The sequence below is a fragment of the Spea bombifrons genome, chromosome 6 (assembly GCF_027358695.1).
Source record: "Spea bombifrons isolate aSpeBom1 chromosome 6, aSpeBom1.2.pri, whole genome shotgun sequence".
Lineage (NCBI taxonomy): Eukaryota > Metazoa > Chordata > Amphibia > Anura > Pelobatidae > Spea > Spea bombifrons.
Window position 1 is genome coordinate 20,155,463 of NC_071092.1, and position 21,120 is coordinate 20,176,582.

A 21,120-nucleotide genomic window follows, 5' to 3' on the forward strand; every position below is an offset into this window, starting at 1 on the left:
TGTCCAGCTGATGTTACAGTTCTGAGACTCTGAGTGCTAAAACATGGGGTACATCAGCAGACTGAACCCCTGTATCCACACACAGAAGTCTCTACAAGGCCTGGGCCCATAGTCGATAGGGAGGAGGCTGGCTCTCAGGCCTCTCCAGGGACCCCAGTGATGGAGGGTTCTGTCACAGGGACCATTTGAATTACAGATATACTCCCTAATAGGGAAATGTTGCATCACACTTCGCATTTGGTGTCATTCTAGCGGTATTACATCACTCAGATTAGCCTTATGTTATTACTATTTACATACACATTTTATATTGCTCTTCCATTAATTTCATTATATACCATGCACTACTTGGCTAAGCGGTGTTTGTTCCTGTCTATACGTTCTTCCTTACATTCTTTCTTCTTCCACGTATGCATTATAATATATTTTTCTATATGTTTTCATGCACAATTGTAATGTTACACAAGCACCATAGGGTGCCTAACGGAGAGGCTGTGGGCGATATCCTGTTTCTTTACAGTTTATGTTAATACCTTTCTCACACTTCGACACGATACTTACATACTTACCCCCACCAGAGCCTGCCCTGCATGTCCCTCCTGGACTTGGCAGAGGATTTTTGGCCACTTGCTTGGTCCTCTGGCTTCCACTTGGATGCTCCGGCATCGGGGTAATTTGCTGCCCAAGTTTGGTTTCTTTTTTGTTATTTCTTTTGATTTGCTTCTTATTGATTGTATTTTATGTTCCTTATCCGGTGGGGAACATAGCGCGAGATACTGTTTCCTCGTCTCTACTGACTTACTTTACATAACAATATACTATGACTCTTGACTCACTTAAGATTACTTCCCTAAATGTTAGGGGTCTTAACAAACCTCAACAGAGGTCTAAATTGCAATGCACTTTGCAGTCATTCCATACACATATCACATTCATTCAGGAAACCCACTTTATTTCATCCAAATAATTTAAGCTAACTAATAAATACCGTATTTGCTCGATTATAAGACAAGTTTTTTTTCAGAGAAAATGCTCTGAAAAATACCCCTCGTCTTATAATCGAGGTTGTCTTCTAATCAGACCCAGGGCCGGACTGGGACTGAAAAGCAGCCCTGGAAAGATTTGGAGACCAGCCCCATATAGTTTATCTCACGGTGAAGCTCTTATACCCACAGGCACCCCTTATACACACCCGAGTCACACTATGTGTCATTCTTTTTATCTCATTATTTGTATTAAAATGCCAGAAAGCAAAAGTGTTAAAAGGCCCTAATAAATGAAATACATTACACATAATGAGATCAAAACATTTACTACTACGAACATTTTTAGATGAAAGAGTTCCATTTTATTCAGCGGAACAAAACACTGATCACATTATTCTTCACGATATTCTGGTAAGAAACTTTTATTTCTTTATTAATTCATGTAGACATTTTTTTCCATATTTAATAAAAGCTATTATTGAGACATGTTTGGTTTTTATTTCCTTTCATTTGACAACCTACCCCCGAGTTATGCACCTCTGCCCCCAGGCTTGCCACTCTGCCCCCCTGATATGCCTTCTAAGCCCCTATATGCCACTCTGCCTCCAGAAATGGGACAGAGTGGCATATAGTGGGTATAAGGCATTCCTGGAGGCAGAGTGGCATTAAGGGGGTTAAAAGGCATATCATGGGGCACTCTGCCTCCAGAAAAGCCTTATGCCCCCTATATGCCACTCTGCCTCCCTGATATGCTTTATACCCTCCTATATGCCACTCTGCCCCATAATATGCCTTTTAATCCCCTATATGCCACTCTGCCTCCAGAAATGCCTTTTACTCCATATGTCACTCTGCCTCCAGAAATGCCTTATACCCCCATATGCCACTCTGCCTCCCTGATATGCCTCAACCCTCCTATATGCCCCTCTGCCCCGTGATATGCCTTTTAACCCCCTTTTTGCCACTCCACCTCAGGATATGCCTTTTGACCCCCTATATGTCACTCTGCATCCAGAAATGCCTTATACCCCTATATGCCACTCTGTCCCATGATATGCCTTCTAACCCCCTATATGCCACTCTGCCATATAGGGGGTTAAAAGGCATATCAGGGGACAGAGTGGCATATAGGGGGGTATAAGGCATTTCTGGAGGCAGAGTGGCATAAAGGGGGTTAAAAGGCATATCATGGGGCACTCTGCCTACAGAAAAGCCTTATGCCCCCTATATGCCACTCTGCCTCCCCAGTATGCTTTATACCCTCCTATATGCCCCTCTGCCCCATGACATTCCTTTTAACTCCCTTTATGCCACTCTGCCTCCAGATATGCCGTTGACCCCCTATATGTCACTCTGCATCCAGAAATGCCTTATACCCCTATATGCCACTCTGGCATATAGGGGGTTAAAAGGCATATCATGGGACAGAGTGGCATATAGGGGGGTATAAGGCATTTCTGGATGCAGAGTGACATATAGGGGGTCAAAAGGCATATCCTGAGGTGGAGTGGCAAAAAGGGGGTTAAAAGGTAAACGGCCAATGCGTGCTGATGCCGCCGGCCGGAGCTACTTTAACACTTTTTTTTTATTTATATGGTAAGCTGGATCGGCTTGCCATATAAAGTAAAAAAAAAAGTATTAAAGCAGAGGCTACCGGCGGCATCAGCACGCACTGGCCGTTTAGATTACATTCCCAGCAGTCTGATGGCTGCATAGTGATGGGAGCAGCGTGAGGGGTGAAAGGTCAGTGCGAGGGGGCGGAGCTTTCACCCCTCACGCTGCTCCCATCACTAGACGGCCATCGCACACGGCTGCTGGGTGCTGATGCCGGCCGGCCGCTTTGATTAGATTTAGGGCAGCCTGGGGGGCAATTGCCCCCCTGCCCAGCCCGCCCCTGGCACCGAGGGAGGCGTTCAATGCCATTTGCAGCCGCTCAGCGGCTGTCTTCATGGTTAGTCTGCCGGCCGCCCAGCCCACGGACCTTCCGGCCCACCGGGAAATTTCCCGGTATCCCGGTGGGCCAGTCCGGCCCTGATCAGACCTCAAAAAAATGTCCGCTGGGGCCAGGCTGCTTACCGGTGCTTTGGTCGTGAGCAGCAGGAGAACAGGAAGCTAGCAGAGTGTCACATAATTCTGCCTCCCCCTCCTTCCTCTGGGGGCGGGGCCAGAGAAGTTGCTCGCACAGCCGGGCTCCTGCAGAAGTCTTCGAGTGAGAGATTTGCAGTTCAGGTAAGGGGGTGGGGGAGGGTTTTTGAGCAAGTATGTGTGATTAATGGAATGAATGAGTATTTAAATGTTTGTGAATGAGTGTGTGTGTGATAGCATGGATGTGTAAGGGGGGGGTGGTGGTAGCATGGCATAGGGAGGCTGTACTCACACTACTATCATCCCAAGGTTCCAGCATCTGCTGGCTGCCTTGGCTTGATAGGAGTGTGATTGCTGTTAGCAGTTATATACCTCCAGAAATGCCTTTTAACCCCCTATATGCCACTCTGCCCCATGATATGCCTTTTAACCCCCTATATGCCACTTTGTCATATAGGGGGTTAAAAGGCATATCATGGGGCAGAGTGGCATATAGGAGGGTATAAGACATTTCTGGAGGCAGAGTGGCATATAGAGGGTTAAAAGGCACATCATGGGGCAGAGTGGAAAATAGGGGGTATAAGGCATTTCTGGGGGCAGAGTGGCAACCCTGGGGGCAGATGTGCATAACTGGGGGGGGGCAGGTTGGCAAATAAAAGGAAATAAAAAATATATATTTTTCTCAATCATAGCTTTTATTAACCCCTTCGCGACCTTTGCCGGTTCAGGACCGTCCTGACATGAAGGTCGCTAAATGACCTTTGACGGTCCTGAACCGTCATAAAATTAAATAAGCTTAGAAAGTGATCAACGATCACTTTCTTCGCTTAAACGGCGCTACTGTAATGCCTCGATGTCGAGGCATTCAGTAACGCCGAGATCGGCATCGGGGGCCATGTCTGGCCCCTCCCCGGAGCGTCAACAGCCGCCATACATTGTATGGCGGCGGACGCCCGTTTTAAAAGCGTTTAGGAGGCGATCGACGATCGCCTCCTAAACTTAAATGGTGTCGCTGGAATGCCTCGATCAGGAGGCATCCAGCGACACCAAACACTTACCTTTGGATGGGCTGTGACCGCTCCGGAGAGCGGTCACAGCCGCAGCTGCCGGTGATCTTCGCCATCAAGAAAGATGGCGGCGGCCCGGGAAAATAAACAATAAAGATGAGAGAGTTAGCTAGACGGTCTCCAGACCCTCTAGAGAACTCTGGCTCCACTTGCAGGTTGAATACAGGTACTGCATTCAACCATGCAAGTCAATGGAGCCCAGCTTTCTAATCACTATGTGATTAGTAAAATATTCAAAAAAAAAAAAAAAAAAAAATGGAAAAAAAAAAAAAAAAAAGTGCTAACATTTAAAAATAATTATGCAGTGATGTCACTAGATGAGCCATCCAGTACATTGCAAAATGTGTAAAAAAAAATATAAAAAAGTATTAAAAAAATAAAATAAAAAAATAAAGTTTATTATTTTGAGCAAGTGCTAAAATTTCTTAAAAATCTCAACAAAGAGTTAAAATAAAAGCACTTCAAATACCCAAGGGGTGTCTAATATATATAAAAAATGGCTGATGGGGTAAACTGGAGTGGCCAAGCTCAAAGATAGGGCATAGGTACAGACTGACCAAAATGGAGAAAAAAAGCGCACTTCCCAAATGTGGCATTTTAAATCTCAAACAACCCGACAAACCCATGCATGTCGGGTATCACTGCACTCAGGAGATGTTCCTGAACACATATTGGGGGGTTGTTTGACAGTGGCATATACCAGAACCTGTATATCTATAACTAAAGTACAATTTGTGTGAAAAAAAAATAAAAAAAAAATACTATTACAAAGTTTGACAAAGTGTAGTTCTATAATTGGTGCATGGAAAGGGTTAAAATAACAGCATTTGGAATACCCTGGGGTGTCTAGTTTTCAAAAATATATGGTTTGAATGGGTTAAATTGAGTTAACCCGCTTCAAAGATGTTCCAAAGAGGAGATGGAGGCAGAATGACCAAATGACCACCTGGATTACGCATGCCCCAAAAGTAGCCTTTTACCAGCCAAACAATCTGACAAACCCATGCATGTGGGGTATCGCTGTACTCAGGAGATCTTCCTGAACACATATTGGGGTTTTTTTTGACAGTGACATATACCAGAACCTGTATATCTATAACTAAAGTACAATTTGTGTGAAAAAAAAATAATAAAAAAATACTATTACAAAGTTTGACAAAGTGTAGTTCTATAATTGGTGCATGGAAAGGGTTAAAATAACAGCATTTGGAATACCCTGGGGTGTCTAGTTTTCAAAAATATATGGTTTGAATGGGTTAAATTGAGTTAACCCGCTTCAAAGATGTTCCAAAGAGGAGATGGAGGCAGAATGACCAAATGACCACCTGGATTACGCATGCCCCAAAAGTAGCCTTTTACCAGCCAAACAATCTGACAAACCCATGCATGTGGGGTATCGCTGTACTCAGGAGATCTTCCTGAACACATATTGGGGTTTTTTTTGACAGTGACATATACCAGAACCTGTATATCTATAACTAAAGTACAATTTGTGTGAAAAAAAAATAATAAAAAAATACTATTACAAAGTTTGACAAAGTGTAGTTCTATAATTGGTGCATGGAAAGGGTTAAAATAACAGCATTTGGAATACCCTGGGGTGTCTAGTTTTCAAAAATATATGGTTTGAATGGGTTAAATTGAGTTAACCCGCTTCAAAGATGTTCCAAAGAGGAGATGGAGGCAGAATGACCAAATGACCACCTGGATTACGCATGCCCCAAAAGTAGCCTTTTACCAGCCAAACAATCTGACAAACCCATGCATGTGGGGTATCGCTGTACTCAGGAGATCTTCCTGAACACATATTGGGGGGTTGTTTTACAGTGACATATACCAGAACCTGTATATCTATAACTAAAGTACAATTTGTGTGAAAAAAAAAATAAAAAAAATTACTATTACAAAGTTTGACAAAGTGTAGTTCTATAATTGGTGCATGGAAAGGGTTAAAATAACAGCATTTGGAATACCCTGGGGTGTCTAGTTTTCAAAAATATATGGTTTGAGGGGGTTAAATTGAGTTAACTGGCTTCAAAGATCTTCCAAAGAGGAGATGGAGGCAGACTGACCAGATTTGTTAAAAAAGATTTGGAAATCATAAAACGCTGCTTGTACTTATTGCCCTATAACTTACAAAAAACAGCAAAAAAACATAAAAACATTGGGTATTTCTAAACTCAAGACAAGTAGTAGAATCTATTTAGCTAGTTTTTTTACTTGCTTTTTTAGGTGAGTAAAAGATTTTTCAAATAAAAGTCATAAAATGTGTTTTTTTTCAATTTTTCACCATGTTTTTTTTATTTTTTTTTATAGTAAATAAGATGATACGATCAAAATAATGGTATCCGAAGAAAGCCCATCTTGTCCTGAAAAAAACAATATATAACTTATGTGGGTACACTAAATGGGTGAGGAGAAAATTACAGCTGAACACAAGCACCACAATAGTGTCAAAACAGCTGCGGTCCCACAGGGTACAAAACGAAAAATGAGCCCGGTCCTTAAGGGGTTAAATATGAAAAAATTGTTTACATGAATGAATATTTACTAGTAAAACTTTTTTTTCCTAAAGGGTAGTCTTATATTCAGGCTTTTTGTTTTTTTCCAAAATTAATATTTAGATTTTGGGGGGTCGTCTTATAATCAGGGTCGTCTTATAATCGAGCAAATACGGTACTATCAATCCTCCTATTTTGCTAGTTCTTCTTCCTCCAAAACAAAAGGGGTTGAAATACTGATTCACAAATCTGTGCCATTTCAATCTACTGACGTTTGGAGGGAACCAGAGGGTAGAGGTTCATTTTAAAAGGGTATATTGTGTTACATAGGGTCACCCTAGCTACTGTTTATGGTCCCAATAAGGACCAGACCCCATTTTTAGTGAAACTCCTCCCTAAGCTAGCAAACTACCAAGAGGGTCTCTTGGTGGAGACTTGAACATGGTCCTGGATCTGAGACTTGATTGCTCCACAGGGAGATCTCATATCCCTTTTGTCAAAATAAAACGGGTCAAGCGTAAGTTACTTTTAAATCAGTTGGCGGAGTCCTGGAGATCTCAACACCCGACCACTTTAGATTATACCTATCATTCCTTCTTAAATTACAGATACACGCGCATAGATGCCCTCTTTATATCGCATCACCACCTTTCCTACTTACGCTCTACTTCCATTGACTTTCAGACTTTCGGTGACCACGCATCCATCCACCTTACCTTCCACCTGCCCTTCGCCCCCAAAAAACAGTGGTGCTGGCGTCTCAATGAAAATATATAGATGACTTATCCTCGCGCCTTAGACATTATTTAGCAGAAAATGATTTGGAGGTTACCCCGATCCAAACGCTTTGGGAGGCCCATAAGGCCGTCATTCGGGGTCATTTCATCGGGCAGATCAGTTATCTATTGTCTCATTTACCCGGAAGATTGCGAGCTTCAACTCCAACATAAATTCTCCCTGGCACCCCCCCCCTTTTAGGACAAATAAAATCTCTTAGAGATCGCCTTTCGGCTCTCATAAATTCCAAGGTAAAAAGATTTTTTCTTGTTACTAGAAGTCTTTTTTTATGAATTGGGCGATAAGCCTGGGAAGATCCTGGCTCGAGCTTTAAGGGCCAAACGAGCCACCACTTTTCTGTCTAAGATACACGACTCTCACGGTAACCTCCGCTACAAAACTAGTTAGCTAAATGTTTTCAGGATTTTTATACTGACCTGGATAATCTGCCCTCCCGCACAGGCTTAACTTCCCCACTAAATGAGCTCTCAGATTCCTATCTTGCGAAACATCTCCGTTGTAAGCTTCCCGGGATGCACAGCAGGAATTGGATGCCCCCATAACGATTGACGAGTTAACGAGAGCACTTAAATCCATGCCGAAGGGCACGTTGTGTTCTGTTACTGAACCTCTTAGCTCCATTACACATGTTGTCTCGGAACTTGAAGGTCCTTAAAAGATCTCAGAATAAATACCGTCTCACTTTTTCCTGGTCCTCTCATGCCATTATCTTACAACCAGCCTTCCCTACTGACAAGGTTGCTGCGCGTTTATTTCTCATGCCAGGTTAAACGACTCTCCGGGTCTCCAGAGTGCTTTGTTGAGGTAGATTTCTCCCTCTTAAAGATTTACTTATGGGAGCCCCCTTCTTTTAAACACCAGTTTTATTACCATCAGCTTAACCCCTTGACTGCTAACGACGGCATGGTGCCGTCGCTAGCAGTCCCAGTCAGGTGCTGACGACCGCACCATGCCGTCGCTAGCACTACCCTACCTTGATGGAGGTCTGTGGACCCCCATCACCACCTACCCCGGCGATCTGCCCCTCATATTGAAGGGCATCACTGGGACCACCCGATCTGGCTGGTGATGTCGCGCGTAATGACGCGATGACGTCACCGCGCAACTTTATTAATAACTGACAATTGTCAGTTAAAGCGGTATGGGGGCATGCTGCTTAGATGCCTGTATCTCAGACATCTAAGCAGCTACAGACCCCCAACATATACCGTTGGAAAGGTAATCGCCTCACCTTTCCAATGGTATAATGCTTGTGAAAAAAGAATAAAAAATATTAAGTTAAAAAAAATAAAAATGTACAAAAAAAGTAAAAAAAAAATATTTGGGGGTCTCTAAAGGCCCCAAATTAAATTATCTAAACATTTACTAGTTTAACTTAAAAAAAAAAAAAAAGTTTAAGTATTCTAGCTAAATGATCACTGTGGTAGCCAATGTTACCACAGTGATCATATAGCTATGAAAAAGTCACATTCCCTTTTTAAAAATGGCCGATACTAAATTTTAACCCCATGATCCCTTTGATCATGGGGTTAAATTTAGCCAATGGTAGAGGAAGGCAATTTTTGAAATCCTGATGAACTGCAAATATTATTAAAATCAGCCATTTAGCCTGTGCGGTACGTGAGTAACCATCTCATCGCTGGAGCGCCTTGCATTTTTACTGCAAAACTTATTTTTGCTGTAGAAGTGATTTTTTTTCTCCCTTTACCATCATTTCTTTGGGATTGTAAGGGGAAAGAATGGTGTGTGCTTCTATGAGTGAATGTATGGAAAGTATGGTGTGTGCTTCTGCGAGTGAATGGAGATATGAAAGGCGTGTGAATGGTCAGTAATTAGGGTTGAAGCCTTGACGTGGTATTACTGCTCACGTAAGAAGTTAAATTATGGCACAAAAAGTACACATTTGCAAAAACTACACCCTTGGCGAATCAAATGAGGGGCTGCATGTGTTTCTAGTACAAACCTGCAGTGCGCAAGACACAAATGAACATGTCGCTATGGTTAGAAAAAACATATTTTCTAGCCAAAGCGACATATTCCATCATTATTTGTGCATTCAACTTTTGTCCTAGAAATACATGTAACCCCGCATTTGCTGCAGCTGGGGGTGTAGTTTCTAAAACTATATAGTTTTGTTGGCATATTTTAACATCCCGGGCAGCTAGAGCTTTTTAATTGACGGCAGCCATGCATTAAATTTAAAGATGTCTTTTGTGATAGTCTAATAAATTTAACTTTTAGCTATAAATTATTAGAAAAACACAGTCTACTGTTCTCAATTTCTGTTTATTTTAGACCGGTTACCTACTACAAATATTTAGCAACACAGCTTTTGATATTAGAGTTTAGAAAAATAACATTACAAACTAGTTTTTATTGAGTCGGAAGTGAAAAATTAAACTTTTTTCCCATTTTTGGCTTTATTTTGCAAACCTAATGAGACATACACATATAAAAATGGTATATTTGGAATCTGCTGGGTGTGCTGAAAAAAACAATATATGGTTTGTATAGTTTATTCCCAAGAAATGTACTTCTAAACGCGTTTAAATGTGAGATGCACCAAAATGCCGAAAACCAGCTTAGCACCAGGGTGGGAAATGGCTTAGCAGCCAAGGGGTTAAACACTTCATTACTTATTTTGCCCCTTTGAATGAGTTAGACAAACCTCTGACACCCTTTGAGTCCATATTTGCTGACTCCAACGCATCCAAGAACATATTCGTAATATTAGAAATGGGTATGACAAGCATAGCCTTTCACTGCATTTTAAGACAAAATATTCAAGCAATCCCATAGATTTATCCTTTTGGGGAGTGGAAGTAGTATCAAGAAATTGGAGAGGGGACGACATAACCAAGAAGCTAGGCATTAAAGAAATGCAATGGATTTATAAATTACATACTCTGCAACCCCACGGACATTACTTCTTCTTCACATACACAAGGATAGTTTAGGGATATAATTTTGAGGAAAAGATATATAGGTGCACGTAGAGTTGTTAGGGTTTAGGAAGAAAATAGATTAGGGACACCTTAGGGTTAGTTCTTTTTCTATTTAGAGTCAGTATAGGGCTGATTTAGAGAATAGATAGGGTATAGTTTAGTTGTCACTTAGCTTCTTAAGGCCAGAACGTAGGGTCACATACTTTTCCCTATTTTTACGCTCTACTAACACACAAGACATACAGTGTATTCCCCTTTAAGAAATGCACGGGCACTTTTATATAATTATATATTATTTGTTTTTAATATGTAGATTATGCATTATCTGTTATTTATTACATATATGAATATTTGTAGTACACATTGCGGTATTGCATATATTTAATCCCTTTTAATTCTCTTTTTGTAAATCTTAAATAAAAACTTTAATTGTTATTTATTTCCTTAATTTAAACCTGAGTATGGTTGTCATCAGTCATACATATCCCCCATTCAATCTAGGCTATTATGCCCAATCCAGCTGTTTGGCTTTTCAAAACACTGCAATGTCACTTTTATTATTTTCAGTATTTGCTTACACTGAAAATAGTTCTGTCTTTCCTGCAGCGAATACTGCCCGTTTCTTGATGACAAGCTTAATCAGCTTGTTTAGGCAGATGCGCCGGACCTCCCTAGGTTAACCCCTACACACAAAAGTGTTTCCAATTGGTAACAGACTTACATGTTGAATGGGGACGCGTATAGACACTTTCGCGTTCCCATTGTACTGAACTTTGGACATTGGAGGCACCCGTAACCATCTTCCGCTTCCGTAAAAGCCGTCTGGATTGGACGCATTGGATTTAAAAAGACTGCATTATGGTTTTGGACAGCAAACTGACTTGAGGAAGCTCACGGGCGAAACACGTATCCGAGGATTCACAGAGACACTTAAATAGAGTATATTTTATGATAGTATCGTGATTTATGTAATAAAGTCTTTATTCTACATTTTACATCACTTTCTATTGTATATTTATATACATATACTCCATATACTCTGCTGGATCCACTCTGCTGTCCATCACCTTAAAGGGGGAGTACTGCCCTAAGTCAGTACAGTGTTCTTTATCCCTGGAGCCAGGTTACCGGCTCTAGGCAAGGTGAGACGCTAATTGTAGCCACCTTTTTCTGTTCCATTTCTGATGTGTTGCAATACTGCGCTATGGGATTTTATCCATTTGTAGATATCTCCATTCAAGTACAGTTGAGCGTTGATGATTTGAGTCAGTCTTTGTCTGACTCATCAGAATGTGAATTTTTGATACATTTAAAAAAAAATTGCTATATTTTATCATACAGAGTGCACTATTATCTTTTTAAATTTTTTTATGTCATTTATTCTACATAACCCATTGGGGTGAGTTACGTTTATACTTACTTCTGTCGCCCCGCTCACTGTTGGATCTCTGACACCCTTTGAGTCCATATTTGCTGACTCCAACGCCTCTTCCTCTTTTCACGAATATATAAAATCTTTGTGGACAACCAAACCTCTCCTAAACTGACGGATCGTCCGCATCCAAATAAAGATGCTCAGGAACCAACACATATGAAGGAAAAGTCCCCGTTAAATAAAATAAATAAAATAAAACTTATTAAAAACGGACAGTATCGAGTCCCGTATTACTTAACTAATATTTTGATGATGTGTCTTTCTTAAGGGGAAAAAATGACTAAATATATATATATATATATATATATATAAAATTGTATCGGATAGAGATGTATACATTATATCAAATGTGATCCAAATGACAATACATATATTTAGTATATGAACAAAAATACATATACACATCAAATTGCTTAGAAGCCTAATTCTTGTTTCATATCCCCACCTCGCCAATGGGGAGAAATAAGATCTATTCCTATGACCTTAAAATCTGGTAATGAGAACTTTTCACATTTATTACAATGTTTCGGGACGCTATGCTTTAGACTATTATTGCGTATACCGCCAAGATGTTCCAGGCCTCTAATTTTTAACTCCCTAGTGGTGCAACCAATGTATTGGATCCCACAGCTGCACTCAAGGAGGTAGATAACTGCATACTTTTATCTTTTTGTCTACTTTATTCTCTGGGATCTTTTATTACATGTGTATACTATACTGGTACTCTCGTTATAATAAGCCTGATGCTGATGACCACTGTATTTATGTATGCTTTTTATGACATGTATGTACTTTAATACCTTTTAATAAACGGAGAATTGAGTCAGTAAAGGGGAAAGAAGTAAATTACAGCTAAACACAGGCAGTGCAGTAATGTTTAAAAAAAAAAAAAAAAAAAAAAAAAAAAGGCCAATGTCACGAAGGGTACAAAAAAATAAAATCAGCCATTGTCATGAAGGGGTTAAAAGATAACACTGCGAGGATTTAAAATAAGAAGGGAGTTGCACTCACATATGGGGTTGTGACACAATGTCTTCTACATACATTGAATGTAACCAAAAAAGCTTTTCATATGCATGTATTGCAAATTTCGTATTTATTTACTTCATTAACCCCTTAGGGACTGGGCTTATTTTTTCTTTTTGTATCCTTTGGGACCGAGGCTGTTTTAACACTTTTGCAGTGCTTGTGTTCAGCTGTAATTTTCTCCTCACCCATTTAGTGTACCCACACAAGTTATATATTGTTTTTTTCAGGACAATAACGGCTTTCCTCATAATAATAAAAAAAAAACCTTTTATGACTTTTATTTGAAGAATCTTTTACTCACCTACAAAAGCAAGTAAAAAAACTAGCTAAATAGATTCTACTATTTGTCCTGCGTTTAGAAATACCCAATGTTTTTATGTTTTCTTGCTGTTTTTTGTAAGTACTAGTAGCGTTTTATGATTTCCAAACCTTTTTTCCAAATCTGGTCATTCTGCCTCCATCTCCTCTTTGGAACATCTTTGAGGCCGGTTAACTCAATTTATCCCCATCAAACCATATATTTTTGAAAACTAGACACTCCAGGGTATTTCAAATGCTGGTATTTTAATCCATGCACTAATTATACAACCAAACTTTGTAATGGTAGTTATGTTTTAATTTTTCATCCAAATTGTAATTCAGTTATAATTATACAGGTCCTGGTATATGTCACTGTCAAACAACACCCCAATATGTGTTCAGCAATATGTGTTTGGAAATTTTCACTCCCGAATAGTGATTTGTTGGGTTGTTTGGCTGGTAAAAGGCTACTTTTGGGACATTCAGGTTTTCAACACAGACTTTTAGCATTTGGTTATTCTGCCTCCATCTCCTCTTTGGAACATCTTTGAAGCTGACTAATTCAATATACCCCATCAAACCATATATTTTTGAAAACTAGACACCTCCTAAATGCTTTTAAAACAGGCGTCCGCAGCCACTTTCTAAGCTTTTTAAATTTAATGACGGTTCAGGACCGTCAAAGGTCATTAACAGACCGTTGTTGCGTTATGGCTTTAAACCGTCAAAGGTTGTTAAGGGTTAAAAAAAGACAGACCACTATTATTGTTATTACATTTGATCGTTATTACTGTTTTAATTTTTTTTAAAAAAGCAGATGGTTTGGTTAAATTTTAGAAGCAATTTATATTCCATTTGTATTGGCTTATATATTCTTATATTCTATTTGTATTGCGGGGAACTCTGATCTCTGACAGCCGGTGAAGGTCTGCGCGATGGACACAGACAACCCCCGCTGCTAACCGCACCTCCTTCCGGCTGCAGCGGAAGTTGTCTATGCGAATCGCGTAGATGTCTACACGCTGCCCCGGCTACACACTGGGGAGTCAGAAGCACCGGTAAGTTTGGGGGGGGTGTTAAATGGGGTGCATAAGACAAGAGGATCCAGGTCCCCTGCAGTGCTGCGGGGGATCTGGATCTTAGTCTCATAGTCATACCTATTTGAGGTCTGATTATAAGACGAGCATTTGCTCTGAAAAAAACCTTGTCTTATAATCGAGCAAATACGGTATATATATATATATATTTATAAAGTCCAAAAATAGTTACCGGCACTCCAGGGACTTTGCAAATGACCACACAAACAACTTCGGTTTTTAAGTCAACGTTTCAGTCTTGTTTATTACAGACTTTCATCAGGACACCGGTAAGTTTGGGGGGGGTGTTAAATGGGGTGCATAAGACAAGAGGACCCAGGTCCCCTGCAGTGCTGCGGGGGATCTGGATCTTAGTCTCATAGTCATACCTATTTGAGGTCTGATTATAAGACGAGCATTTGCTCTGAAAAAAACCTTGTCTTATAATCGAGAAAATACGGTATATATATATATATATATATATATATATATATATATATATTACACATTAACTCTATATAATGTCAGTGAGTGGGTGGGTGTTAATTTCAAGAAACATATTGACCAATTTGACCTAAGAAATACTCAGCAATGTACTCCAATGAAAAAGTAACAATAAAATACTGACATACCTACATACATTAACATACAAAAATACTAACACACACATGTACAGCAACATACTTACACATGCTAACATGCTAAAGATAGTAGTTCTCATTATTGATCTGTGTTGCTTGTTATTGAATTTGGTAAAGCCTTAAATGAATATATATACCTGTCTTTCTCACATTTCACAGAATCCTGCTTCCTCTTTGCAATGACATACCAGGAGCTGCCTATCTTCTGCCAGCAAGGGTATTTACAGAATCAAGGCCTTGTTGGAACATCATACCTAAGACAATTTTATAATCATGCTGTCAACATGGAATATTACCAAGAGCAAAATCAAAGGACAAAGCATGAACGTTTACAAACCAGGCGCAATGGAAAAGATGAACTGTAATATAATCATTTAAGCTGTCACTGATGTGTACATTATCATCTATATACCATACTGACTCACGTGGTCACTGTGGTTATTCAGCTTCTCAGACTCCACAATGTTGGATGTAATACTCCTTTTCCATAGCCCAATAAATATTTTAAGAAAAGTAATTATTTTGTTGCTTAAACCATTGTTCGATGATATTCTTTTGTCACATGGCATGTTGTGCTAACAAGTACAGGGCCGGTCTTAGTACCAGTCCACCCAGGCAGCTGCATATGGTGAGGGGGATGCTGATGGTATCCAGGTCCTATGGTCTTACCTGTCCTGCTTCCAGGTCCCTCATAAATAAGGCGCCTAGCTGTGTCAACGATGAAGGCTGTGCACACCACAAGGTAAAGGGGATGAGGGAAAGCTGTTACTGTATAAGGGAAGAGGCATAGAGGTAAATCTCTGAGAGCAGGACAGGAAGACATCGAGAGCTGTGAGGGGGGAAAGATGGAGAGTTTTGACAGGGGGATCTGTAAGAGAGAATGTAGAGTGAGTGTATACGCATGTATTCATAAGTGTATGTTGTTACAGCGGCTGTGTATACGTCTCAATGTGTCGTGGCAGTAATGCCACCACTGGGAAGCCCTGTAAAAGTCAAGTCTTATTTGGCCCCATTAGGAATGGTCCTGGTTCGACCTCACATATAAAGCCTCTGATTCAGATTGTGTGTATTAGTGTATGGTGTTAGCGTGTGTTATTGTATGGTGTTATGGTGTGAGCCTGGGGTTAGTAGGGCTAGAAAGAGAGAGTGTGTATGTGTGCAGATACAATGTTAGAGTGTGTGCACATGATGCTGTAAAGACAGGGTACTCCTGTGGGTTGCCCATGCTGCAAGAAGGAAAGCCACTAACTGCAGGTTAAAGAGTTTAAGGAAAATGTAATTGGCTTTTATTTTGGCTAACATTTTTTGTGAAGTCACAATGAGAAAATGCAGAGCTTCCACAGTTTAAGACTTTTCTCTCACAGCAGTTACAGGATGTCCCCAATGGGGAGATCAGCAAAAGTCAAGTCACCTTGGGCTCGACTAGGGATGACCCTGGTTGGAATTCATGTTTAAATGCCTCATACTCAGATTATCCCTCCACTGCCTCCTGAACCTGAAAATGATTTGAGCTCAGATCCGAGCACTAGGATGGTGGTTTCTGCAGACAGAAAGGGAGTTGAGTGGTGCAATAGTAGAACTGGTTAAGCAGTACTGGACTGTAGAAAACAGGTGAGTTAGACATGAACATACTTATTTCCTGCTTTTGTGTTAATTGCCTTGCGCAAATAATCTATGAGGCAAAATTTTCCAGGAGTGCCAAACTGCAAATGCAGTGATCTGTGTCACAGTATGGGGTTCATGTCCACTAGGGGGCACTCATGTAAGACAAAAATGGTGGGGGACAACAACAATAGTGTAGTGTGTCAAAAATTACTAAAAAAAATTAAATCTATGTTGCACTCACAAAAGTTTAAACTTATTTGTGCGTTTTGCAGTTTCTTGTCATGCCGTGTCTAAAAAGTGTGCCAAAAGAGAATACAAATAGTATAGTACTTCTTAACATGTGTAAGGATAATAAAAATGGTTGAACTCACAAGATTCCGTGCACATACATGCGCAAGAAAACACTCAGGGAGGGTGTAAAACCCACTGACTTCCAGATGATTTCTGAATGCTTCCAGCTTCCCAATCCATGGGATACAGGGGTATGAAGTGTGAAAGTCTAGCTCCTAAATAAAATACTGGTACACTGCAACTATAAAGAGTATATATATATTTATTAATAATATAAAATAAAAAATATATAATAAAATTACTTTGCATAAAAGAAGAGAGGAAAAGTCTATCCTCAACGCGTTTCGCCATCAGAAGGGCTTCATCAGGAGGCTTCATCAGGACGTTCGTGTACCAGACCTTGGCTTTGTTTACCGACTCCTGTGCTGCCTGCCCCAACCTCGGAACCTCCTGATTACGCTTATTTACCGCTGATCCTGTACTGCCTGTTTGCCTTGGACTTCCTACCTAGCTCTCCATTCTGTGACGTCACTACCATTTCTGCATTGTGGGTGCATCATCCTGTGTTGTCCTAGGTCCCGTATAACAGCAATGACATGTTCACGATCGTGTGTTCCCACCAGAGGAGGAATGCCCCCTCCGTCAAAACGGGTCCTCATCTGTCATAACGCGATGACGTATTCACGATCGTGTGTTCCCACCGGAGGAGGAACGTCCCCTCTGTCAAAATGCGTCCTCATCTGTCACCCTTGCATAGTATCCGGACCACAGACGTTTGCATTTCCATGGAGACAAGTGCTGAGTTGTGTCAGAGAGGTAAGGTTGTGGTTGTACTTTCAGAGGGCGGGCATCTATGGAGAAGAGAAAGGGAGGACAGTATCTCCGTTTTGGAAAAATCGGGGACCCTTATATAACATCTTACAGACTATTTATCCATATTGTTATTAAAAGTACTTAACGATATATCCCTATATATCGGAAGATCAAAGATCCAAGTACCAGGTAGACAAAAAGATGGAAAAAAGTATACAAGCAATGTACCTTACGAAAAATTATTATATACCGTATTTGCTCGATTATAAGACGACCCCCCAAAATCAGAATATTAATTTAGGAAAAAAAGGAAAAAATCAGAATATAAGACGACCCTATAGGAAAAAAGTTTTACCAGTAAATGTTAATTCATGTAAACTATTTTTTTTTAATAAAAGTTATGATTGATAAAAATATTTAGTTCTTATTTCCTTTTATTTTCCAACCTGCCCCCCAGTTATGCACATTTGCCCCAGAAATGCCTTATACCCCCTATATGCCACTGTGTCCCATGATATGCCTTTTAATCCTCTATATGCCACTGTGCCCCATGATATGCCTTTTGATCCCCTATGTGCCACTCTGCCACCAGAAATGCCTTATACCCCATATATGCCACTCTGAGGAGAGTGGCATTAAAGGGGGTTAAAAGGCATTTCATAGAGCACTCTGCCTACAGAAATGCCTTATGCCCCCCATTTAACAGCCCCCCCCAAACTTACAGGTGCTTCTGACTCCTCGGTTTGTTGTCCGGGCAGCGGGTAGACGTCTACGTGATTCGCGTAGGCAACTTCCGCAGCAGCCGGAAGGAGGTGTGGTTAGCAGCGAGGGTTGTCTGCGTCCATCGCGCAGACCTCCCCCAACTGTCAGAGAGAATTCCCCGCACCGGTGGACAACCCCCGCTTCTATCCCCACCTCCTTCCGGCTGCAGCGGAAGTTGCCAACGCGAATCGCGTAGACGTCTACCCGCTGCCCGCCTACATGACCGGGGAGTCAGAAGCACCGATAACTTTGGGGGGTGTTAAATGGGGGGCATAAGACAGGAGGATCCAGGTCCCCTGCAGCGCTGCGGGGGATCTGGATCTTAGTCTCATAGTCAGACCTATTTGAGGTCTGATCATAAGACAACCCTGATTCTAAGACGAGGGGTATTTTTCAGAGCATTTGCGCCTGAAAAAACCTCGTCTTATAACCGAGCAAATACGGTATATACCTTACAACAAACTCAGCAGCTGAGGTTGCTAGACAGAAGGATCCAGGTCCCCTGCAGCGCTGCGGGGGATCTGGATCTTAGTCTCATAGTCAGACCTCGTTTGAAGTATGATTAGAAGACGACTTTGATTATAAGAGGAGGGGTGTTTTTCAGACCATTTGCAAATTACCCATCCTAGAATTCCAGTTTTCTATATACTACCTAAGGCACACAAAGATCCCATAAATCCACGAGGAGGATTCATAGTCTCAGGAATTTGAGCGATTACCTCACTGTTATCAGAATACATAGATAACTTACTACAACCTTTTGTGACACAACAGAAATCTTATTTAAAAAGCATGTTTTTAACCTATAAAAGATATAGAGACAATTTGTTTTTTATATTTCTAACAGATCCTTCTCTGTGTCTTTTGCTGGTGGCTCCATCTCTTCAATGCCTCTGTCTGTTGGAGTACCTCAGGGTTCTGTCCTGGATCCACTACTATTCTCCATCTATACTTCCTCACTTGGAAAACTTATCGACAGCTGTGGCTTCAAATAGCACCTCTATGCAGATCACACACAAATCTATCTCTCCACCCCCAATCTCTCTGCATCTGTCCTCTCTCAGATCAGCAGTTGCCTATCTGTCATCTCTTCCTGGAGACGGTACCACTATCTCTCCTTCACCACAAGGCCGCTGCCTCGGAGTGACCGTAGACTCAAACCTTTTTTTTTTTTTTTTTTATTTCTTTATTAATCGGGAAAGTGTTAGTTGAAATAACAGTAGCAGTGTGCATTATGACATCAATCCGTATTAAAACCATATGTTGAAAATGAGAGAATGACATTAAAATTACATATACATAATAGAACACCACTGAATAATATCGAAAAACGGCAGAATAAATGCCGGAAGGCTCCCAACCGTCATAGCTGTCATAGCTGGACTCTCCTGGGCCATCATAGGATCCCCTTGCTCCAGTACTATTAGCTCTGGAAACCTGGAATCGGTGGCCGACCCTTCAGGACTTGAAGGCAATACCATTGGGTAGTATTGAAAGCTAAAAAGATGGAGCTCTGTGCGGACCTATCTAGAGACACTATATATATATATATATATATATATATATATATATATAGTGACCATTGGTGAAAAAAATGCTTAACTTTACTTTCTTTATGCAGAATGTATTCGATTCGATCCAATCCATGCAAAACAAAAATTGAACCCGGGACACGACTATCTCCAAGGAAGGTGGCTGGGGAGATATCCATTGGGATAGAATGGCTCGTTTAGCAACAGCAGAAAGGATGCTAAAAAGGAGCCCGACCCGGAAAGTATTATGGTGGGAAGTCTGCGGGAGTATCCCAAAGACTGCCCATTCCACTGTGTTGTGGAAACGTATACCCAGGACTCCAGTGATGTATACCTGCAACTCCTTCCAAAAGAGGGCAATTGGCCTGCACGACCATAGACCATGAAGGAGGTCTGCATTGGGCATTTGGCATTTCGGGCACCGGGAATGCTCGGCCAGACCCATGGAGAAACGAAGCTTGGGAGTGATATAGGCCTTATGCAGTATTTTCAAAAACATTTCACTATAGTCTCTAGAGACTAATATTTTAGAATTCTTTATAGACGCACGTAGGATTAGATCTAAATTAGAGGTCTGCATTGCCAAAAAACTTGCGGGCGCGGGCGGTCTTGCTGGGGCTGCGGGTGGGAGCGGGCGGTCAGGCACTGTACCTGCGGGTCCCGGTAATCCCGCGCAGTCCCACAAGGCTGCCTTCTCGCTGCTCCATTACAGTGTCTCCTATCTTGCTCTGTCCAGGAACAAAACGGAGTCACGTGATGTGACGTCTCTTCCTGTGACTCCACATTGTTCCTGGGTGGAGCAAGAGAAAGAGAAGGAGGCGGGTGTGATTGGCCACAAATGTGGCGGGAGCGGGCGGGATTGGCCACAAATGTGGCAGGAGCGGGCAGGAGCGGAACACCCACATTGCGGGAGCGGGATTAAAACAGCGGGAGGGGGCGGGAGCGGGATTTAAAAAGCAGTCCCGCGCAGGGCTCTAATCTAAATCTAAATCTGAGAATTTGTTATTCCAAGAAGCGAGACCAGCCCCCTTCGTATCCCATGTCATTAAGGGTCTAAAGATGTTATAAATTGTTGCCATACGGAGCTGCCGGAGAGGGGATAGAATTGAGCCCGTAATTGTGTAAAAGTGAGTAATTTGCCTGATTTTTAGTCTAAAAATCATTCACCATACGACCACCGCTTCAAGCTAAACGCCTAAAAATAGCATCCTCCCTGCAATGTTGGAACCCAGGGTTAAGTATCAAGGGGAGAAA

At 41.2% G+C, this 21,120-nt stretch overlaps 1 protein-coding gene across 1 annotated transcript in view; it reads left to right on the top strand.

Moving 5' to 3' along the window:
- The window catches only part of FOXRED2 (FAD dependent oxidoreductase domain containing 2), a 114,479-nt gene extending 99,099 nt beyond the window's left edge, over positions 1 to 15,380 (top strand). The window contains exon 9 of the mRNA XM_053469060.1: positions 15,023 to 15,380. Coding sequence (XP_053325035.1) covers positions 15,023 to 15,228 — 206 coding nt within the window. The 3' untranslated portion in view covers positions 15,229 to 15,380. The remainder of the gene's footprint in view (positions 1 to 15,022) is intronic.
- The last annotated feature ends 5,740 nt before the right edge of the window (positions 15,381 to 21,120 follow it).